The following is a 14,833-nucleotide window of genomic DNA, read 5'->3' on the forward strand; positions in this document are numbered from 1 at the left end:
TATAAGAAGTTTCATCGATTCAAATCCAGATTTGTCTGGGGAGGTATTGTCCCTTGGCCAACAAGTTTTCAGTTAACATCTGATGCTATAATAGGAAAAAATATGTAAAGCATGGGCTTATTTTAGACATTTCATACATTGAGATTATCCTCTTTCATCTGGAATGCCAGACTCCTAGGAATACTCAGAGAGTAGCTGGGTATTTTCAATATTTCCATTTTCAATATTTCAAAAATTCCAAAAGAAATTGTATATTTCCTTTTCTTAACTCCTTGCTAATTACAACATCATTTCTTTGGCAGTGGCTGAAATTATACCAGCTCAATAATACAACACCATCACAGGCTGGTGACATTGCTAAGCTACATTTGTATCTTATTTATAGATTAGGAGAATGATCATAAGTCAATCACTAAACGCAATTTAGCAGACAAAGGTTTCAGAATGTCAGATCTGTGAGGGAAAAAAGCAATGGCGAGAACAGTAGTAATGTTGAAAGTTGGGGACCACTACATTTTGAGAACCCATCCTACAGCTACCTGAGGCTTTTGGGGTATACGGAAGAAAGACTACTGCCAAAATGGAGTGGGGAAGAGAGACACTGAGTCATGAAACAAGAAAGAGGGAAACAAACTCATGACTACTTTGTTGGCCTCTACAAATCCTTCTCGTTTTTGAAACCTTAGAAACATAGTCATTCCCTCTTTAGAGTAATAGCTTCCATTTCTTGGGTAATAGTGCCCTCTTTTGGGTAGCTGATGTGACTACTTTTCCAGCACTTGACTGAAAACATTTACAAAGTAATTGGCTAAAGAAAGAGTAAGACCTCTCTCCAAAGGTTAAAGTTGAAAAGCTTTTTTTCCAGGGGCTCCTGGCCCACTGAATTGGTAGAGTGTGGGACTCTTAATCTTGGGGTTGTGAGTTCAAGCTCCACGTTGGGTAGAGAGATTATTTAAAAATAAAATCTTTAAAAAAAGTTTTTATAAGTTTAAATTAGGAGCTACACATATACATAAATATACATTTGCTAAATGTGTTCAAAGCTGTGTCTTCTCCAAGGCTTTCAAAACCTGTCAAAACCTTGAGCTAAAGATAGAAATGTAAGCTGTTCTGTATATCATCTTTGCAGTATAGCTGCTCCTCCCAATTTCCCTGTACCATCAGAGCAGGGAAGGCATGTTTGTCCCCACATTATTAACAAAAAAGACCAGGTTTTAGAGTTGAGTTGGCTATGATCATGTGGCTAACCATGACAAAATATCCCTCCTGTTCCCTCTTCCATTTTCTCGTTACTTCTTAGTACTCTATTTCTTTTTTAAAATTTTACTTATTTGACAGACACAACGAGAGAGGGAACACAAGCAGGGGGAGTGGGAGAGGGAGAAGCAGGCTGCAGGGCTCAATCCCAGGATTTGGGATTATGACCTGAGCAGAAGGCAGACACTTAACGACTGAGCCACCAGGGACCCCAACTTCTTAGTACTCTAAACACTCATTCTATCCTCCAGTACCTTTTAAGTAATTTAAAATTGCTCCGTAAACTATTTCCATGCCATGACATTTTAAAACAATAGTTTGATTCCTTTTGTCACTTAAGATTGACATGCAGATGCAAAATGACTTTAAAAAAAAAATGTCTGCTTTTCTATAGAACAAAATATCTAGCTCTGTAGGTTTGAGAATGACCAGAGAGAGGCAAGTGTGTAGTCCTCTTATTTTTATATCTTAAGGTCATAGAGTTTAAGGAGATAAAGCCAAAGGCAAGAAAAATCTTTATAGAATCTTGGAACAGAGCAATAGATAAGGCACCCCAACTCTTAAATTTTAAGAAATAAATTATATCAGTGACTCTGGTAAGATATTTTGGGGAATTAAGATTCTAAAAAGATTATATTTTGAATTTTTTGTACATTGAAATTATACTACTCCTTCCTGTTCTTTCCATAGATATTATCAGATACAAATCTCTGAGTGTTGTAGAGGGAACAAACAGAAAGAAAAGTTCTCCATTCCTTCATTACCATTCCCAAGTTTTCTAGTTGATATCCATGGAGAACAGGGAGTTACCCAAATTTGGTAGTACTCAAATTTTTTTCCACTAAGCCACAGCTTGAAGTTACTTATGGCTTGATTTAAGACAGCAGACAGAAGTTTGATTCAATGAGTTTGGGGTTTAGAAAGGCAGAGATTGTAGAGTGTACTAAATCACAGATCATTCTGAAAAACATTTAATATACTCGTTAGTATCTTGCATAGGGAGAATTAAACAGTCTAGTCCCTTCTATTTACACACCTGCTGTTTGGCCTCCAAATGAATACCAATGTTTTAAAGGGGCTAAAAACTTTACTTCATCTGTATTTGATTTTCAACCACAACATACTAAAATCTATTCCTATTACCCCAGTTTTACAAGTGTGACATTCTTTGCCACATCCACTCCTTTTTCCTATGTACATCATACTCTTTTGTAGGGCTACAAAGACTTTACAATGGTAGAACTGGGTGGGTGTGAGGGAATGGAAGAAAGGGATCTAGAAAAGCACAGATCGAGAGATGCATAGCGATTCTCATACTCTAGAGATAGAGTGCATTTTTCCCATTATTATTAGCTGACACTCCCTTTGTTCACAGTATTGAATCCAGAAGGTAACTTTTAGAAAATCTATAGCCCTTTTGACTTCGGGCCAATCCATAAAAGTGCAGAAGTCTTGTAGCTATCATTTGTGGTTTCAGCTATTTAGGACAAATCCCCAAACTCCGTGACAATAGCAGCTTGTAATTTTGCTTAGACACAAGTTTGATCCTCAGGTTACAAGGCTGTTGTCTAGGTTCTTGTTCTGCCCTCAGGAGTAGCTGGGTTGAAGATAGCATGAAGAGATTAAAGCAATGGCTCTGAAAATAATGCCAACCAGCTGGGACCAGTGATGTAAGAAAAGTGTAGGCTAAGGAATCACTCTTTTGCATTGTCAAAAGATTTCCAGTTTTGTATAAGGTTGTAATTTAGGAGCAGTTAATCCCCATCAATAAAATAAAATCCTTTCACTGCAAACACATAATCTGTCGAAGACATTTTGGCTTTTCTCGTTACATTTCTCCAGGGTTTTACTACTCATCCTAAGTTTCGTGGGATCACGATCTGCCCCAAAACGCTTTTCGAAACAAAGCTTTCAGCTTGATGTGGTAGAGAGAGACCTCAGTTTGGATTCAGAGGAGGCGTTCTCTGGTCCTGACTGTGCCACTAACTGAATGTGTGTCTTCAGACAAGTAAATCCTTTACTAGGGGCTTAGTTTCCCCTCCGTTGGGGTGGGGGAGGGGGTGTACAAAGGACCTAAAATGAACCAAGGACTAACTTCACGACTAAAAGCTAAGACTTGAAGTGCGATTGTCCAGTCCCATCCTTCACTTCAAGGCCACCTCCTACCCATTGGAGACCCCGCGAAGCCCCTTCCCACCAGCGCCGGGCCGCCGGCCTCGCGCTAAACCGTTAGACGTTAACGCCCCACCCCGCAATGGGCGGGCCAAGGCCTTCAGCTTCCGGCGGCGAATGGCGAGGCGGCGCGTGGCGGTCCCACCCGCCTCGCTCGGTCCTGTCCATGCACCAGCCCGCCGCGCACGAGCCTCTCCGCCGCTTTTGAGGGCCTTCCCAGCTCCAGCAGTGCATGCTGGGAAGCCCCAAAGTGTCTCCGCGGCACCCAGGATAAGCGTTCGGAGTGGGGGAGGGGGAAAAAAGGGGGGAGGTGAATCACTTTATGCTAATAAGTTCGCGCGTCCTTTATGGAGACTGGCCAGGGTTTTTGTCCTACCAGCCAATCCCTTTAAGAACAAGGGTGGGCCAGTCGAGATCGCTCATGCTCATTGGGTGGGAGGTTGCAACGCTAAGGAAGAGTTTAAACCGAGAGTATCCGGGATTATTTTTCTCCGCCGTGCGGTGCGTGTCCCGGAAGTGACGTAGGCCCTGGCCGGGCGGCCGCCCAGCCCCCGCTTCCTTTCACGCTGCTGCCGCCCGTAGGTGGTTGTGGCCACCGAGCCCAGAAGGAGGTGGCGGCGGCAGCGAATGATGCCTGGGAAACTCCTCTGGGGGGACATTATGGAGCTGGAGGCACCCTTGGAGGAGACTGAAAGCCAAAGGAAGGAGAGGCAAAAGGTGCGCTGAGGATGGGCCGCGCCTCTTTTTGGGCTGCGCCGGCTTGGGCGGGGAGGGGACCTGTCTCCGATCTGATGGCCTGTCACAACCCGGTCGGAGCATCTCAGGGCCTCCCCTCGCGCAGCTCTCCTCCCTTTTAGGTCGCTCCGGGCTCGTTCCCATCTCCACCGTAACCTCGAGTAGGGCTGCCCTAGGCTTTGGCCCGGCCTCCGGTGCTCCCTCCGCCCTTCCCGTAGGAGCCTACGAGATGAGCAGACTCAAGATCCCATCTCCGCGGAATTTGTGCTTTCTTTACTCTTTTTCCTTAAGCAGCGAGGCCTGTTTGGTTCTTGTTGGCCGTCTTAGAAGACGATTAAGAAAGATGGTTGCCTTGAATATGTGTTACTTCTCCGTCACCCTGACCTGTGAGGAAATAGATCTTAGGTTTACAAACCTCGATTGGTAGTGTTTAGAGGCTTGAGGAAAAAGTGTCACAGCCAGCGTTCCTAGGATTTGGCTGTGATGGAGTTCGTGTGGGTTGTTTCACAAGTAGGCTTTACTGTTATATTTTAATTTAGTTCTTAAGTATTTAATGAGCTTAATTTGAGCCACACTCTTTGCTGGCACCAAGGAGTTCAAATAAGTCCCTGCCCTTAAGGACCCGGTAGAGGGGTTGTAGGGAATTCCCATCCCCACCCTCAGAGAGACCTAGAGAAAAGAAAACAGAGCTTAGGTGGGTGAGGAAGCCGTATTTGAAGGCTGACATTTGACCAAAAAAATGAAAATATTTTGTATAGTTCTAGAGAGCAGAACCTACATTTTCCTACCTTATCATCAAGATAAACTTTGGCATTCCAGCCAACCACTTGTTATTATTATTTGTGTGTGTGTGTGTGTGTGTGGTGAAATATACATAACATAAAATTTACTATTCTAACTCTCTTAAAGTGCAAGTTTTGTAGCATTAAGTACATTCACACTGTTCTGCAGCTATCACCACCATTCATCTCCGGAACTTTTTCACCCTCCAAACTGAAACTCTGTTCCCATTAAACACCAGCTTCCCATTGCTGCCTCTCCTCAGTCCCTGGAAATCACCATTCTACTTTATGACTATGAATTTGACCTCTCTAAATACCTTATGTAAGTGGAATCACCAAGCAGTCATAATTTTGACTCCTCCTGAAATACCTATATCTCCTTCTGCATTCAAGTCTTATCTATGAAGGTTTAGTTTATGTGTCTATTCGAAACACTCCAGTATATACATCCAGTAATCTCTTTCCCCTTTGAAGTCTTGTTCCATTGCTATCTTTACCATTTTATTGGCATGTTACGTGCTTCTTTGTAAAGTTAGCTCACTTTTCCCTTGTGTGTCTTCCCCAAAATGTTTCCAAAGATTCTTGAGGAAAATGGCCATATATTTGTCCATCCTTACATAATAATACATTCTTGTAAATTGGTGGCTTTCACGTTGTAGATATTCCAGAAATACTTGTTGGTTTTCCTCCAACTATGAAAGATAACTGAAGATTGGGAAGCAGATTGGAGTACCAACTAATAGAAACAGCATTCGGGTAGTGATCTGGCATTGAGTTGAAGATAACTTTGGTTTTGGATATGTAGAACTATGGAGCTGGGCCTTAGATTCTCAAAACCAGAGTGCACGTGAGGAAAGAAGCATTGAAGTGTTTGTTGAAGCCATGAAAATGGTATGAAAGTATACACAAAGAACAGAGGCTTAGGAGCATCCACAGAAGGGGGAGGGAGGGGACCTATTGGAGAGGGGAGGTGTAAGAGGATAAGGAAGGTATATAGAGTGCCATGGAAGCTGAGGAAGTGGACAGTGTCGGCCCCCACGATGGATCTGATGTGGAATGATGTATTTCATCACCTTGGGATATTGGTGGACTTGGACTTGAGATCTCACTTTACCTTGCTTCATCTTTCTGAAGTATGGGGCCCAAAAGTGATTCTAACCCCAAGGCTGGCTCTGTAAATAACCTTGTTTTTCTATAGAACTTCCTGGTTTGGGGAGATGTGGGCTAGTTCAGTTAATGAAAGATCAAATGTTGTAACATGTAACTGTATAATTTATGTTAATGTAAAACTCTGCTGTTTACAAAACATTTTAATATGTGTTATTCAGTTTTCACAGCTTCTCCTCCATTTTATGGATGAGAAAATTGTATGTGAAAGTACTCTATAAAATTTATGTTAATTATGGTGAAAATGTTGATGGTGGTGGTTTTGTTGCTACCACTAATAATTACTTTGTAATTTATTTTGAACGTTTGACCAAGTGTTAAATGGCCAAATAATTTCTTGCTGTTTGCAAATATTAAAACACTGGTCACCAGTTTGGCATTTTAAAACTAAAGTTGCAGAGTTGTCTTTTTTTCTTTTTCTAAAGTTCTATTAATTAACTAAAAAAACTTTTTAAAAGTTTCAAGGATTACTAATATATTTGCCTTTTCGTGGAAGTGTAACAGTTGGAGCTTTACATGAATTACATAGTTTTGTTTGTTTATTCTTTAACCTGTTAATTATCAAAATTCGAAGAGGAAGCGTGATGTGAAAAGAGCATTGTCTTTCAAATCAGACAGAGCTTGATTACTAGCACTTTCACTGGAAGGAAATCCTGCACGTTGAGTCTTTGGCAAGTTACTTAACTCTAAGAACTTCTATTTCCTCATCAGTAAAATGGCAAAGGTAATACAGGTTCGCTATCCCTTATCCAAAATCCTTGGGGCTAATTCAGAATTCTGGGAATTTTTCGAAGAGTAACACCCGGGTAGGGTTTGGGGCCCCCAACTTATAATCAAACACCTTAATATCAAATACGAATATGCTTACTAAGTGGAATAAATAAAAGTTATAAATAGCCTCACATCAGTTCAAGTCGAATTTTTCCACCAAAAGAGTTCAGGTTAGGTGAGGTTTTGTCTCCAAATAAGTTACCAAAAAACTTTCGGTTTTCAGAGCTTTATGGATATCGGAATTTCGGATAAGGGATTATGGACCTGTACTTCCCTTATAGGGTTGTTATGAAGATTTAAACAAGATAAGCCGAAAGCACATTACACAATGCTAGGTAGGTACTCAATAATATTAACTTTTTTTCTCTTGGAGATATTAGAAGTTTTTGTTTGCTTGCTTTTTAATTTATAATTATAAATCTCAGGTTCTCATCTTTTTCTGAAAGGAGCTATTTTGATATCCCTTAAATCATGTAATGGGATCTGAGAGGGGCTAGAGGCCAAGTCTTGAGAATGCAAGAAATGGGATGAGAAAGAAAGCAAGAGGTGAGGCTTAGGCTTGGCGTTAGCAACCAGTCTGGCTTTCTACCAGGTAACTTTTCAAGGTGATGGTAGATTGAACTTTGCTGGTTGGGGAATCATGCTCTCAGTTCTCTAGAGTCTTAAGAGGAGAGCTTGTGACCCTCTTGTCACTGATTCTTTGTTTTTCCACAGAGTGATAGAAGGAAGTCAAGGCACCATTATGACTCAGATGAGAAATCGGAAACAAGAGAAAATGGTGTTGCAGATAACTTGGATGCTCCCAAGCCCAAAAAAGCTAAAGTGAAAGAGAAGCTAAATGGAGACACTGAAGAAGGATGTAATAATAGACTTTCAGATGAATTTTCTAAATCTCATAAGTCAAGAAGGAAAGATCTGTCAAATGGAGATATTGATGAATATGAAAAAAAATCAAAGCGAGTGTCATCCTTAGATAGTTCTACTCCTAAATCAAGCGATAATAAACTAGAGGAGGTATGAATACTTTTTGTTATGCATTTGGCATTATCCCTGAAATACAGGCTAATTGGATTTTTAGACTAATTAGAATTGATTCCGTAATGATTTCATAATGATTCCATAGTGTCTGGTGCCCTCAGTTGGACAGTAAAGTCTATACAGCTGAAACCTGATGAGCCCTTTTTCCTTTGTCCCTTGTTTCTGTTATTGTATTGCCTTTTTCTTTGAGTGGAGGTTGGGGGGTGGTCGAATGTAAACCTTTCCTGTACAGTTGGGTTCCTAAATAGTTTTTCCAAATTGCTGATCGATGGTCACCTACTTGGATTTCTTATGGTTATTTCAGTCCCTACCAGTACTCATGAATTGACATCTGACTTCCTGAAAAAAGGTACATAAAGCCTCTTGACTTTGTGTATTTTGCCTTCTGTTTTTTCTGCTTCTGTAACAATACCAACTCTAAATGATATTTAGATTGTAACTCAGTCTTAAAGCTGTTTGCATTTTTAAACAGAAATGAAACCTAAAAATGATCTGAAGAAGTCTGTTCTGGATAATTTTTGGGAGCTGTAGAAAACATGCTTCATACAGAATTTGCTTTGCTGTACTCATGGCTTTTGCCCATACCCATTAAAATAGATATTTTCTTGCACAGAATTTATTCAATTTGTTCTTGCGATTTTCCTCTAGCAGAGTTCATAGAGTTGTCTAGGTATCATAAATTGTTAGTAACTCAGGTCCTCTGGAAGAAACAACACTGATAGTCTTAATAATTCTTGGTAATTAATAGTTCTTTATATTTTTAAAATCTGATGGTTGCCAATAATTTAAATACATCGGAACCTAATTTAATGTGTAATCTTCGCAGAGCTTTGGGAAAACATGTTGAATTTTTTTTTTTTTTAAGATTTTATTTATTTATTTGACAGAGAGAAATCACAAGTAGGCAGAGAGGCAGGCAGAGAGAGAGGAGGAAGCAGGCTCCCCGCTGAGCAGAAAGCCCGATGTGGGGCTTGAACCCAGGACCTGGGATCATGACCTGAGCCGAAGGCAGCGGCTTAACCCACTGAGCCACCCAGGCGCCCACATGTTGAATTTTTGCTTTAAAATATGGTATTTTTTTATTTGTGAATTTGATATTTGTCAGGAAGCACATGTGTTAGAGAGTTGACTGACCTAAATAAGGCCCTACGAATTTGTCTTTTGCTAATAGCAGAAGTACAGTTGCTTTTGCTTTATTGGGATTTTACCTGGTACAGTGCTCTGTATTATAATAGGCTTGGTTGTTTATTATTTTTTTGGATCACACTTGGGTTCAGGAATTCTACTTCTAGGCATTTATCCTCCTTAGAAGATACTCATGAGTTGTGCAGGGATGTATGAAACTCTTATCACAGTATTGTTGATACTAGCAAAAAATGTATACATCCTAAATGTCTGAGAGTAGGCAGTTGGTTCTAGGAAATATGCTATATCTATGCAATAGATGATGTCAATCCTAAAGGTTGTAGAAGAATGTTAACAATGTATTCAGGGGTGCCTGGCTGGCTCAGTCAGTAGAGCATGCAGTTCTTGATCGCAGGCTCATGAATTCAACCCCCACATTGGGCGTGGAGCCTACTTACAAAAAAATAAAAAATAAGTTATTAAAAGGTATTCAATGTATCCTACTAAATGAAAAAAAATTACAAAACAGTATATACAGTATTTTTATTTAAAAACATTTAGGGGTGCCTGACTGGCTCAGTTGGTAGAGCTGTGACTTAATCTCAGGGTTGTGAGTTTGAGCCCCACGTTGGATGTAGAGTCTACTTAAAAATAAATAAATAAATAGGTAAATAGATAGATACAATTTATTTGTGCATAGACTGAGGTTTGGAGGAGTGTTTGTTTCATTTGTGGCTTTAGCTGACTGGATTATAGTTTTATTTCTGTTTATATGTGGCTTCTATAATGAAAATGTATTACTTTTGTAATAAAATTATTTTCTTTTAATCTTAAAAAGATAATAGCCTTGAGGTTTGCTTAAATGGCTTACAATTTCAGTTTGATATTATGTCTTTTATCTGATTCTCTGTTCGAAACCACTATTGTGTATGGTTCTGGAACTACTTTCTTTAAACATAGCAATAATAAAGTTAACAGGTAGCTATATTGTCTTTGTTCTATATACACACTGATTAGTACATAAAGTTTTCAATAGATGTTAAATGATTATGTCATGTTAACCTGTATATGTGTTAAAGAAATTTTCAAGCTTACAGGAACTTTTCTTTGTTTTCGTGACCTAAAACATGCTTTTTAGAGCCATAGAACAACTTTTTTTTTAAAACACTTATTTTTAGAAACAATTTACTTTGCTCATTGTGTAACTTTTTTTTTTTTAGGGTAGTTTATAGGCTTCTCTTAGACCTTGTAATTAATAGTCTATATCTGTGAGTATGACTTAGATGATCAAATAGCTCTTCTGTAATGTCTCAAATGGAAATATATTTTGGTTTATGTAGTAGATGTATTTCCAAAGGGAGTTTTATTTGTGAGTTAATCATTTTAAAATGTCCTGTGGGTGGGGCATCTTGGTGGCTCAGTTTGTTAAGCATCCAACTCTTGATTTGGACTCAGGTTGTGATCTCATGGGTTGTGAGATTAAGCCCAGTGGGTGGGCTTCACGCTGGTCATGGAGCCTGCTTAAGAGTCTCTCTTTCCCTTGCCCCATCCCTCCCACTCCTCCTCTCTTAAAAAAAAATGAAAAAAGAAAAAAAATGTATTGTGGGAAAATGTATTGTGTAAACTTGTTAGTTGAAGGGATACTTTTGAAATTAAAAGGATTTTCCACTAACTTATCATGTAAGTTAATCTATACAATTTTTGCAAATACTAACTAAAGTTGTTTTGTTAGCTCATTCAGTAAAACCAAAAACGGTAAATGAATAAGATTCTAAATACCTAGTTGAATATGAACTATATCAGTTAGAACTTTGATTTCATTTTGGCAGACCCTAACACGTGAACAGAAAGAAGGAGCCTTCTCCAATTTCCCTATTTCTGAAGAGACAATAAAGCTTCTAAAAGGTACTATGAATTTTAATGGATATATAACTGAAAAATCTACAACTAGATTTTATAAAAAATCTGCCTCTTCTGACCAAACGGAGAATATAGAAAGCATAAGAGAAATAGCTGGTCTTTAACTGCAGTTATTTCTATGTCATCCTTTTTGATATTCTAACTGGTTTTTAACTTTAAATAATTTTATGTATTTGTCAAAAGTGTCAGATCAATTTTTTAAAAATTCCTCTTTGCAGTAGGGATAACTGTAAATGTCACGAGGTAGTGTATTTTTAGGCTGACATTGAGGAATATAGATTGTCATTTTCAAATAAAAATATTTTTTCCTTAAGCTAGTCTTCAATATATTTCAATGGAATCTCATTTTACAGGCCGAGGGGTATCCTATCTTTTCCCTATTCAAGTTAAGACCTTTGGTCCTGTTTATGAAGGAAAAGATTTAATTGCTCAAGCACGGACAGGAACAGGAAAGACATTTTCTTTTGCCATCCCCTTGATTGAAAGACTCCAAAGAAATCAAGAGACAATTAAAAAAAGCCGCTCACCAAAGGTAACCAGTGAAAGGTTTAAACATTACGCTAATGGAAAGGGAAGGAAAGAATGTACTGCTCTTAAGTTCAAGTGCCGCCAAGATAGAAAAGTTAGCTCTGTGGCAGAAAGTAAAAATTTAGATCCTAAAACAATAATCAGTTGACTTTTAACATAAATCTCAAGTAAAGTTGAATGAAGTAGTTATTGCATATGAATGTAATGTATGTGGATTCATAGATGTCTTTGACAAGTGTATGTTATGAAGCCAGCATGTCTAATTTTAGGTATATTTATAGTGAGTATATTTAGTGACCTTCTCTTCTTTTTTTTCAGTCTTGATCTTTGCTTTTAAACAATGAATTTGCTAAAGAGGTATTCATTTATTTAATCATTCAGTTAATATCTATTTCACTGGTAGACTTTTTAAGAAGAGATTATAGAAATGATTTTGCTAGTTCCTATGGGATATTGGAGGTCTGCCTAAATTGTAGTAGAGAAAAGAGAAGACCGTGAAATTTTCGCCTAAAATTTGATGTTTTCAGAACCTGTATTCACTTTAGGGTTAATAAAAGTGAAGAAGGAAAAAATGAGTATCATAATTTGAACAGATATATGACTAAAACTTATTTGTTCTTTAAGACTTCTAAATAGTATTGCAATATTTAAGTAAATTCACAGATATGAATATAATTAAGTCATGGCAGTCTTGGATCAGGTTGGTCAACAGGAAAAACCTTTTTTTAGAGAGCTTTGTTTCTTAGGTGAAATTAGGAAAGATTGCAAGTAATAGAAGAAGTAGGACATGGTTCCAACACTGCCTTGAAAAGCTTTTATTCTAGAAGGACATAATTGGAGATTTGAGCTCCACCATTTCTAGCTGTTTGAACTTGGGCAAAACTCTTAACTTCTCTAAGACCTGGGTTCTTCATCTGTAAAATTAGGATAATAATGCCACCTCATAGGGTTTTTGTGAGGATTGAATTATGTAATTCACGTAAAGCACTGGTTGTGTGCCAGGCACTGTTTGAAGCATAAGGAATACAGTAACTTAAATTGACATAAATCCCTGCTACCCTGGAGCTGAATATTTTAGTGGGTGAGACAGACAATAAACAAATAAGTAAAACATAAATATTTTACATGACTTAAGTGACTGAGGAGAAACAGTTAAGGGAGGAGTGAAGCATAGGAGAAGAGGATTAAGAACCTCATTGAGAAAGTGAGTTTTGAAGAGAGACCTGAAGGAAGAGGGGAGGGTATTATAAGTTACTATTCTTGTTGTCATTTGTGCTGTCTTTATTTTTTAAATTAATTTATGTGTGTGTGTGCTCTGTCTTTAAATACTATGACTTTAATGTTGAGATTCCTAGTTTTAAATGTACCTTAAGAAAAAGTCTCCTCAGTTTGAATTTTGATGTCTTTAGAGAAGTATCTTTTTATTTTTTAACCCTCTTGCTTAGGTTCTTGTTTTGGCTCCTACAAGGGAACTGGCAAACCAAGTAGCCAAAGACTTCAAAGATATCACTAGGAAACTCAATGTGGCATGTTTTTATGGTGGGACATCCTATCAAAGCCAAAGTGAGTAGATATGTGTGGTAGTAGTGCAAAGATCTATTTGGTACTTATATCTGAAGAAATGTGAGAACACATATTTGATTCTTATATACTACTGCAATTTCTCTCCTCTCACAGTTAATCATATTCGAAATGGTATTGACATCTTGGTCGGGACTCCTGGTCGTATCAAAGACCATCTGCAGAGCGGCCGGTTAGATCTTTCTAAACTGCGCCATGTTGTGCTTGACGAAGTGGATCAAATGTTAGATTTAGGTTTTGCTGAACAAGTCGAAGATATTATCCATGAATCCTACAAAACTGGTATATCCTAATTAAAAATAAACACATTAGCCATGCTTCTTATATTTAAAAGTTACAGATTTTTAATTTCATAATTATTATTACGTCATCACCAGTGTTCTAAGAAAACTTAAGTTACTTGGTATCTGCTCTCTTTGCACACAAGAAAGTACAATGGCATCCTTTAACTGTGTGTTACTTTCCTATGCTTTCTTTCATGTATTATTTTTTGTAGGCAGTAGTTAGATTTATGAACTCATTGTACTGATTTCTTTGCTCATTGTCCCTTCTTAAATTCTCACCTTTCCTCTGGGCTCAGTTTTCTTGATATTTTCCCCCAGTTTTGAAAGTTGACAGTTCTAATAATAGTAATGAAGTTTGTATATTCAAAATGTACCCACATTTTGAATTTTTTATGATTTCTTTGAAGTTTGTGGAGGGGGATTTTCAAGAGCTAACTACATCATGGATATTAAGAAAGCATTTGATTTCTTTTTGTTTATTTAAGATTCTGAAGACAATCCTCAGACTTTACTTTTTTCTGCAACTTGCCCACAGTGGGTGTACAAAGTTGCAAAAAAATACATGAAATCCAGATATGAACAAGTTGACCTTGTTGGAAAAATGACTCAAAAGGCTGCAACTACTGTGGAAGTAAGTAGCTTTCTGGCATGATAGATTATAGCTTTTATTGGTATTTGAAATTTGTTGAAGCTAAACTTAAGTTTTGGGTACCAGTTCAGACCAAATCTATCTATTTTTCTTCCTTTCCTTTTCCTTCCTTTCTTCCAGATTGATTAATTGATTAATTAATTTATTTCTCAGAGAGAGAAAGAGTGTGTGTACAAGCAGGGGGAGTGGCAGGCAGAGTGGCAGTTACGGAGCAGGACTCGATGCCAGTTCTTGGGAACATGACCTGAGCTGAAGACAGACGCTTAACTGACTGAGACACCCAGGCATCCCCAAGTCTTTCTTTTTTTGCCTTTAGTCAATAAGATACCTGTGTATTTCTGTGGTCTGAGACTGAGGAGTAGAGTAGAATAAATTGGAGGAGAAAAGTATGTTAGCAGACAAGTCCGAGCAAGTGATATACAAGCAGCTGTAGAGAGAGGCTTAAAGTGTGTAGAAAATGACAAAGGGGGCAGTTTAGATCAATTTGAAGAGAACAGCACTGGGAGGTTTAATGTGTTAAAACTTAGATGAAGGGGCGCCTGGGTGGCTCAGTGGGTTAAGCCTCTGCCTTTGGCTCAGGTCGTGATCCCAGAGTCCTGGGATCAATCCCCGCATCGGGCTCTCTGCTCGGCAGGGAACCTGCTTCCCCCTCTCTGCCTGCCTCTCTGCCTGCTTGTGGTCTCTGTCAAATACATAAATAAAATTGTTTTTAAAAAGTTAAAAAAAAAAAAACAACTTAGGTGAAAAGGTTAGATCTCCATCCCATACCCTATACCAAAAGAATTCTCAAAAGAATTTATTTTGGGGGCACCTGGGTGGCTCAG

General features: G+C 38.3%; 1 protein-coding gene across 2 annotated transcripts in view; it reads left to right on the plus strand.

The window, feature by feature from the left end:
- The first annotated feature begins 3,944 nt into the window (after nucleotides 1–3,944).
- Nucleotides 3,945–14,833, plus strand: part of DDX50 (DExD-box helicase 50) — a 36,942-nt gene continuing 26,053 nt past the window's right edge. The window contains exons 1-7 of one of the 2 annotated variants that reach the window (XM_047701607.1): nucleotides 3,945–4,146; nucleotides 7,599–7,898; nucleotides 10,877–10,952; nucleotides 11,321–11,499; nucleotides 12,941–13,058; nucleotides 13,173–13,358; nucleotides 13,846–13,991. In XM_047701607.1, coding sequence (XP_047557563.1) covers nucleotides 4,057–4,146; nucleotides 7,599–7,898; nucleotides 10,877–10,952; nucleotides 11,321–11,499; nucleotides 12,941–13,058; nucleotides 13,173–13,358; nucleotides 13,846–13,991 — 1,095 coding nt within the window. In that variant the 5' untranslated portion in view covers nucleotides 3,945–4,056. The remainder of the gene's footprint in view (nucleotides 4,147–7,598; nucleotides 7,899–10,876; nucleotides 10,953–11,320; nucleotides 11,500–12,940; nucleotides 13,059–13,172; nucleotides 13,359–13,845; nucleotides 13,992–14,833) is intronic. The other variant, XM_047701606.1, reaches the window with a different exon arrangement.

The sequence above is a fragment of the Lutra lutra genome, chromosome 14, assembly GCF_902655055.1.
Source record: "Lutra lutra chromosome 14, mLutLut1.2, whole genome shotgun sequence".
NCBI classification, from domain to species: domain Eukaryota; kingdom Metazoa; phylum Chordata; class Mammalia; order Carnivora; family Mustelidae; genus Lutra; species Lutra lutra.